The sequence below is a fragment of the Pelodiscus sinensis genome, chromosome 6 (genome assembly GCF_049634645.1).
Source record: "Pelodiscus sinensis isolate JC-2024 chromosome 6, ASM4963464v1, whole genome shotgun sequence".
NCBI classification, from domain to species: Eukaryota; Metazoa; Chordata; order Testudines; family Trionychidae; genus Pelodiscus; species Pelodiscus sinensis.
Window position 1 is genome coordinate 6,269,640 of NC_134716.1, and position 8,817 is coordinate 6,278,456.

Sequence of the window (8,817 nt, forward strand, 5' to 3'; positions counted from 1 at the left end):
TGTATGCCATAGCCATGCTTTTAGTTTAAAGCGCTGCAACGGCTGCGCTTTACACTTTTAAGCGTAGCCAAAGCCTAAGGAAGCGTGAATGGGAAGAGCTGGAAGCACTCACACTGGATTACAAGTAATGAAGTAGTTTGAAGTCGTCAAATTTCCACACTGAACTCCATAACAGAGACACACACACAGGATGCACGAGAAATAATGCTGTCTATCGCCTTGAATAGATTCGTATGCAAATGACACTTCTGAACACATGGCACCTTTAAGACACACACACATGCCATCTTGCCATCTTCACACCCCAAACGGACGTACAGGGAACACTTAGGGCAATGGGCTGCAAGGATTGATAGGAGCTGTATTGGTATTTGACTATGCACAATTTTTACTTGGGTGCTTTCTCTAGGCATTTATAAGAATTGCCTTGACTGAATGGTAGCTATGGGGTACTCAGCTCCCGTCAGAAAAAAAAAAGGCCAATTTTTAAGATGCCTACATTTAAGGTGCCTAACCACATAAGTACCCTGTTTACAGCCTTAGAGATGTACATTGAAGAGGAGACTAAATAAGATTTATTTCCAAGGTACTGTACAGTAAAATTATTTGGAGCTTTTAGCATAGCCCTTATGTGAGGTATTTATTGTAGGCCTGATTATTCCTCCAGATCCCTTTGTGTTCTCAGTGAAATGCACCTTCAGGCAGGAAGGTGGCTAACTCCGCATGCTATTTTGAGCTACACCTGTCTATCAAAATACAACTGGCAGAATTGCTAGTTCAGTATTTCCCTGGAGCTCTCCAAAATAAACAACCTCCCCCCAAAAAACCCCAACAAACCCCCCCAAAAACCAAGGATGAGAAGCACAGGCTGTGTCACATCCAGCGAAAACTTGCGAGTTGGCAGCATCCCCAGACATATACGCAGTACTGTTTTGGAGCAGTTAAAAAAGGTATTTAAGAATATTTCAGTGAGCAGCTTTCATTTGCATTTAGCTTTTGAGAGAAAGTCATAATAGATGCGAGAAGCAGGGCCCTATAGGGAAAATGTTTGCATGGGGGAGGGAGAGAACAAAGCCCCATTTTTGGAATGTTATTTTTTGAGCAACTATAAAGTTCAAAGCAAAGGAAAAATAAAGTTCACTTTAAGAACTCCGTGTCTCCAAATGATAGGGCACCTTTACTATTTTTATGAAGTGCATAGACTTTTTCAAGAAAGTGTTCATAACATTCAAAACACTTAAGACTTATCTATGAATGTTTTCCTGGAGTTTGATTTTGAGAGCGACTGAAGGTAGATGTACTTGATTCAGAAGTGGAACATTCTGATTCACAGTCAAGTTATCTGTACATCCATGTTATCTACAGAGTTGCAAGAGGCTACATTGGTAAGTGCACATGAACAATGCAGGAACACTTCCCAGGTTCATACATGTTGAACAGTTTGACATTTGATAATCCCCCCACGGCAGCATGAATATTTGAGATCAGAAACAATTACTATGTTAAGTATTTTAAACTTTAAAAATCCTGCAGACCAAAATGCAACTCCAAGCTTTAGTTTACCTTGGTCTATTTGGTAATTTGCACATCAAAGAGGACACACTCGTCCTTTCACTGCCCTTTTACCTGTAAGCCAAATCAGTCCAGGCACCTTTCAATTGAACAAGAATGCACATAATCAATAAAGTACAGACTTAGTAAAAGATGTGAGCAGTCACACAAAGAAAGAACACCTCCAAATGTGAAATCCAATAGCATTCTTGAGACAGACTGGAAAGAAAAAAAACCAAGTTGATATTACTAGTTTAGACAAACTACAAAATATAAACTGACATTAACACTAATACAGATTGAACCTCTCTAGTCCGGCACCCTCGGGACCTGACTGGGGCTGAACCAGAGAATTTGCTGAACCACAGGAGGTCAATATTGTCTAGCAGCATTACCAACACTTCCACTACTTCCTGGGCTCTTAAAAGGTAAATTAGAGCTAAATAACAGCACAGAACACTGAGCGCCGAGACTGATGGCTGTAAACAAACTGTATGAGACTATAGGCAACTTGACCACACCCATGGTAAGTGAACATCCTGCTAACTAAAATCATGCCGGATCACGGATGTTGCCAGACCAGAGAATGCCAGACTAGAGAGGTTCAGCCTGTACTTATTTTCCATGTCCTACTTTATACCTAAATTACATTTTAAAACCAGAGTAAGACATTGTTTCTTCTTTTTGCAGAAAGTCCCAATTTTGGGCCTGGTCTTGCCAACACCGATCACAAGTGCGTCTTATTGTTATGTATTTATATGGCACCAACCACAAAGGGGGCCTTCGCCCTGCAATAAAAATAGCTTATTCATGCAACTAGTTCTATTTACTGCAATAGCAGTGAAAAAGGGATGTTAAAGTATTTTCAGGGTCAAGCACTTTAGTTGTAACCACTGACCTTGTAGATTCTGAAGTGGAGTTTAATATTAATGCCTAGCATTCACAGCTCATTGAGTTCAGTGCAGAAGAATCAATATGGCTTAACTGAGCTTTTGGGAACTGACTTGAGCCATGCACACCTGTGTTCCCTGAACACTCAAAGTTCTCAAATCATGAGTTTTCCATGCATGTGAAATTACACTACTCCATGTAATGCCAAAAAACTACATACACAATGCCCCAAGTTTATTACTAACATATGGCTGATTTTTCAGCAGTATGAAAAAGTTAGCATACCAGCTTCTCTACATAACTTTACAGGAACAGAAGCTGAAATAAACTGTAAAAATCGCAGATCAGGTATTCATATGGGTGTTGCACTCAAGACATAAATACTATGTATTTGCTCAGTACCAAAACACGGAAAGACATCTGGTAGCTGAAGATTAAGGGGTTTTGATTGTAATCCACCAATCTGAGACACTTTAGTTGGTTATGCTCTAACCATGAGTAATTCAAAGAACCATAGTTTAAAACTGAGACGTGTGCTTCCCATGTGCAGAGGAGAGAGGTGAACAAGGACTCGATATTCAGAACAAGCAGTTTTCAGTGCATTTTTTTAAGACAAAGCTTCATAATGGTACTGGAAATGCATGAGCCTAATCTTGTGGTCTGGCCCTATACACTTTTGTACAAGTAAGGTATTGCAGCACGGAGCCATTCATGCACATTTAAAAGCAAGGTGTCTTTAGACACAAATGCATAGAAGAAAAAAAGTGGAAAAGCCATTCAGATAAAATATTATAGGTTTATTTAAAACTTATTTTCAACTTGAATATGCAAAATACAAACTCCAACAAAATGTTCATTTTTACTTCGTAGTTTACAAATATACAAAATAGAAGTTTGTTTAAATTTATATTACATATTTATTATGTAAAGAACTATATAGAAAACATTTGTTCTGCTTAAGGCATATTTGGGAATAAACCATTGTACAATTTATTGCACATCGAAACCACAGTGCATTATAGACTGTCTGCATAAATTTTTTTCTTAAGAAAAAAAAAAGAAATAAATCAGGTTTAATTACCTGACTTAGGTCATAATCGTAGATCGGAAGACAAAAGTATTTCCTTGTCAGATATGCAGCAGTTTGAGAACTTTGGCTTCCTGTTTTTGGTACCTTTAGAACCAACAGTCACTAAGCACCATGAAATAGGCTTTTAAACATAATTCTGTACCTGAATTTCTTCCTCCTCTTTTAACATAATAATGGCTTTTAGAAGGAAAAAAAAGACAAGATGACTTTTACATCTCATATTGCATTGAAACAAGATTTAAGGGAATGTAAATCTCCCCTCCCCACCCGACAAGCAGTCTATTTAACCCTGATATCCTTGACTTCCAGTCACTCCTTGGCATTTTGTAGTCCAGAAATATTCAAGTTGGATTTAGAAATGGAATGATAGAAGATCCAGTCATTGACCCCAATGTTTTTCTTTAATTTATAATTAAAAAAAAAAAGAAGAAGAAGAGTTCCAACATTTGCATTTGATTATTTCCACTCTTTGGAAGACTTCACCATGATTCCTTGTAGTGCTTTAACTGGGCTCCTCCCTCTTGTGGAAGACAGTCTGTGCTGTGAATACTGAATCTCTTATGGCAGTACGGGAAAGATCCACTACTTCTGATTAAAAGTGCCTCTTCATATGTAAGGCTAGGTGATCTGACCTGGAAAATGCTCTGTCACATCTCTGACACTGGAAAGGGCGGTGGCCCGTGTGTTTCCTGTAGTGACGGGTAAGTTCATCAGAGCGGGCAAATTTCCATCCACAGCCCTCCCAGTCACAGTGGTATGGTTTTTCTCCTTAAAAAAACCAAAAACAAACCACATCAATTAAGTACATGTTTCTCTGCAGACATGTACGTTAGTATGTTCCAGTACGTTTAACATTCCAGCCTTCTAGTAACATCTTCCTTCAATGTTTAATTTACATTTGGTAACTTATGGAAAAATTAATGTTTTTGTTAAAGAAAATAAGATATAAAAGTTACTGGAAAAAGCCTTATTGATATCTATCAACAAAAATGCTAAAATCAGACAAAGGGCAAAGAATCTATTCTTTGCATGACAGTATGATTATATGGCTCATTTTATTGAAACCTTTTAACTACTACACTCACAATTTCCAGACTTTCATGCAGGAATTTAGAATACAAAGCTCAAATAACAGTATCCTGAATATATATATATATATATATGCGCATTTTGCTATTTGAGGACAGTGTTAAACAAATTTCTACCAGAAACTGCTCAGATGAAATGGATTTAGATGATAGATTTCAGGAATAAAGAACCTGCTGGAAACTTCGTAATAGCAATGTTAAGAAATTAGAGGGCTCAGTCCCATGGCCTTTTAAAGCAAAGCTCATATTGACTTCAGTGGGAATTTTAAAGATTATAGACTCAGCACATTAGCAATCTGGAAAGCATCCACTAACTCTGAAAACACCAGGAAAAAAAAACCCCAACCTTTTAACCATTTATCTCCGGAGAAAATGACATTAGCTGGAACTTGATAAGCACCATAGCTCACACTCTAAACTCTGAGACATCCCTTGGTTCTTCCCTAGCTCCCCAGCTCGCAAAATACATTTCAATTCAATTTCTACTGCTGTATCTCATTCAGGGATTCTGAATAATTCAATTCAAATCTACGTGATATGCTGCTTTTAGAGCATGTCTAAAGTAACAATTATTTAACAGAAACACTTTCACCAATTCCACTTCAGCAGTAATGGCTCATTAGTGGCCATATTAAACCAGACCTTTGAGATCAAGCTCAAATATGAATGTTAATGGATTGATTATTTTACTTCAATTCCTATGGTAGTCGAAGAACCTTAAACTAGATTTCTCGCAGTGCTAATTAATCAGAAAAATAACTTAAAAGGAGACAACAATCTTGTCATCGACATGGAATTATAACAATATTCTGGGAGTATCTCGTTTCCCTCGCAAGCAACTGCACTATATCTTTCATTGATTTCACTGGAATGGGCATGTCCCTAGCCACGTTAATAGACTCTCTGGAGTTGGAAGTGAAAACCAGGGGAAACGTTTTAAGTCAGGAGAAAAGGAAGTAGAATCTAAAGAGATGCCTGCACACAGACTCCGGTCACATAGCTGCACCAGTGCTATCTAGATCAACACAATTCAGCTCAACTTCCATCTACCTGCCAATTAATTAGCCGTATAGCAATAGACATGCAAACAAACCCTGTGACTACCCGGACACCCAGCATGGGTGAGCCATTTTGTGCTGTGAAATAACCTCCAATCCAGTAGGTAAACCATAAATCACCTGGGTTTTAAAACTGTGTTAAAAAGCGAGATTATATCCCTTCTCCCCCCCCCCCCCCCCAAACACATCCATTTGGACAAAAAATTGGAGGATACACCCTTACCTCCCTAATAAGACCCCAGAAAGGGATTCCTCTCTTTCCCACCCTTTGCTAAGACTTAGCTGGCCATGCCATCAAAGCCTGCCTGAATGGGCCTTACCCGTGTGGGTCCTAAGATGTGCCTTGAGATGAGAGCTTTTGGTGTAGGTTTTCCCACAGCCGGCATAGTCGCAGGTGTGCGTGGCGGTCCTTTTCCTGGGCCACGACCGGCGTCCCCTCTTTGGTTTGGTTTCTTCAGGCAGGCAGCTCCCCGGTGGCATCAGCTCTAAAGGTGAAGAGGGCGGAGTCAGCATCATCCCCCCTGCTAGTAAGGGAGGCTGGAGTAAGGGGTCCCCCGACCCACTGAGATACCGAGACTGACCTTGATACTGTAGTGCACTAGGCGGGAGCTGCTCGGGCAGGAAAGGAGGGTAGTTTGGAGCAGGGTGGTAGCCGGGGGGCAGCTGCAGGTGACTGAGCCCCTGGGCGGAAGGATGGCAGTCCCTGCTGTTCAGCATCTCCTCTGGCGCCAAGGAAGGGTTAGTCCTAGAGGGCAGCGGCCTCCCCAAGGGGAACTCGTGCTGCGGCGTGGCGATGGTGCACGAGGGAGGCGCCTCCTGCTTGATTTTGGGGCACCCCCTGGGCAGGGAGCCGTAGGGGGCCCCGGGGCTGTCCGTGCAGGCGGGCGAGGCGGACGGGTTGTTCTTGCCTCCCCCGACGTGGTTATAGTCCCCCACGTTCACCGTGGCCTTGACAACGAATTTCCCGTGCAGGCTGCCCAGCGGCGGCGGCGGCTGCTGCATGTAGACCGGGTCCAAGTCCGGCCGCATCAGCTCGGCCACGAAGCCCCCCGACGGCGACACGTCGGTGATGTCGGCCAGGTTGAAGGGGGCGGCCGGGGCGGGCTCCCGGGCGCCGCCGTACAGGAGGCCGGTCTCCCCCCGGGGCAGCGGGTAGGGGAAGGGGCCAGCGGTGGCCGGGGGGCAGGCGCTGGCTGGGGGCGAGGCGGCCGACACCACGACGGCCGCGGCGGCCGCCGACTCCTGGTGGATGAGCGAGTTGGAGAGGATGAAGTCGAAGTCCAGCAGCTCGTGGAGCTCGTCCGCCTCCCGGCGGGCCATGAGCGGCGGGCCGCCCGCGGGGCTCTCCAGCTCGGCCGGCAGCTCGTAGGGCCGCCCCGTCACGGGCGGGAGCCGCTTGAGCTGGGACAGCTCCTCCCTCCAGCGCTGCGGGCAGGAACAGACACGCACCGATCAGCACCGCCGGGCAGCACCCCCAGTCATTGCACGGCCCCCCAGTCATTGCACGGGCCCCCCTAGCCACTGCACGGCCCCCCCCCAGCCATTGCACGGGCCCCCCCCCAGCCATTGCACGGGCCCCCCCCCAGCCATTGCACGGGCCCCCCCCCCAGCCACTGCACGGGCCCCCACGCGTCACCCCCCCTCGCGAGACCCCCCCCACTCCCAGCAGGGTCGCAGCACGGCTCGGACACGCGATTAGGCAACTCCAGCGTGGGGGGGAGGGGGGGGCGGATCGGTGCCTGCCCGAGAGCAGGGGGCGCCCCGGCGAGGCGCGTCTCCTCCACCCGCAGCCGCTGCCCCGCTCCCCGCGCGGCGGGCAGGGCGTGCAGCTGGCCCGTCCCCGCGGCCACGCGCCGTGCCCGGCACTTGCACCACAGCGGCGCCCGTGCACGGGGCGTGCAAAGGGGGCTACTCACATTGCTGGCCCCGGCCTGCCGCAGGGCTTTCTCCCGGCCCGGGCCGGCGGCGAAGGTGGCGATGGAGGGGAGCAGCGTGCCGCTGAGCGCCATGTCAAACTCGCCGGGGGGCTGCCTGGGAGGGGGGAAGAGAAGCGGACAGCGGTGAGGGGCGCGGAGCGGCGGGGCGCAGCCCGCCCCGGGCACGGGGGGGGGGGGGGGAGCGAGGCGGCAGCAACGCACCTCATGAAGTGGGTCCAGCTCCGGGAGCGGCGTCAACGGCGGGTGTCGGGGGAGCAAAACAGGGAAGGAAAAAAAAAAAAGTGGCGCCCCCAAAAACCAGAGCCACGCAGCCGCTGCAAGGCCGGGATCCGTCAACGGCAGCGGGGGGCCGGGCTGCCCCCCCCCGGCGACCCCCGGCTAGCAGCGGTCCCGCCGCGGCTCAGCAGCAGCAGCCGCCGCCGCCGCCCGGCAGCAGGAGCAGCGCGGCAGCAGCAGCAGCAGGCGCGAGGCGGCGCGAGACGGTTCCCGGGGATTCCCTGCTCGCGCCGCTGCCATGGGGGATCCGCGGGAGGGGGGAGGAGGGGAGGGTTGCAGGAGCCGCCGTGTCCTCGCGGGCGGGGGGAGGGTGGGGTGAGCTCGCGCCCCAGAGCGCTGGGCACTCGCGCCGTTCGGAACTGTCACGGCGCGCGGCCCGGCCGCCCCACTTATAACTTCATCCTCCCGCGGGCTCCCCGCCCCCCGCCCCACCCGCGCGCGGCTCCCCTCCTGCCGCCCGGCTCCGCCCCCTCCCCGTCGCCGCGGCAACCAGGAAAACAAACGGACTGGGAACACGTGGGGGAGTGGAAGGGGAGGGGGGGGAGGAGGGGGAAGGGATGGGCCGTGACGCAAGCAAAGCAGCTGGCTGGCAGCGCGCGGCGTTGACGCCAGCAAGGAGGTGTCCGCCAGGCAGCGGCTGCCCCGGGGGCCAGCGCCGCGGGCCTCGCGCACCTGGCAGGGGAGGGGCTGGGGGGAGGATGTGGGAGGGGGCAGGGAGGAAGGGAAACTGGGTGGGGGGGGTGCAGGGGAAAGCAAAAGGGGTGGGGGGGATGCAGGGGAGGGTAGAAGGGGCAGGGAGGGGGAGGGATGAAGGGAAAAGGGGTGGGGGGGATGCAGGGGAGGGTAGAAGGGGCAGGGAGGGGGAGGGATGAAGGGAAAAGGGGTGGGGGGATGCAGGGGAGGGCAGAAGGGTCAGGGATGAAGGG

General features: G+C 49.2%; 1 protein-coding gene across 2 annotated transcripts; it reads right to left on the reverse strand.

The window, feature by feature from the left end:
* Positions 1-3,218: 3,218 nt before the first annotated feature.
* Positions 3,219-8,349, reverse strand: KLF4 (KLF transcription factor 4). Of its 2 annotated transcripts, XM_075931377.1 has the most exons (5): positions 7,817-8,346; positions 7,595-7,709; positions 6,260-7,103; positions 5,999-6,163; positions 3,219-4,300 (listed from the first exon to the last, which is right to left on the reverse strand). In XM_075931377.1, exons 1-5 carry the CDS (start codon positions 7,819-7,821, stop codon positions 4,125-4,127), a joined length of 1,305 nt encoding a protein of 434 aa, XP_075787492.1. In that variant the 5' UTR covers positions 7,822-8,346; the 3' UTR covers positions 3,219-4,124. The 2 variants fall into 2 exon arrangements, with proteins under 2 accessions (XP_075787492.1, XP_075787490.1); XM_075931375.1 differs by having other exon boundaries at positions 5,999-7,103; positions 7,817-8,349.
* Between the last annotated feature and the right edge of the window lie 468 nt (positions 8,350-8,817).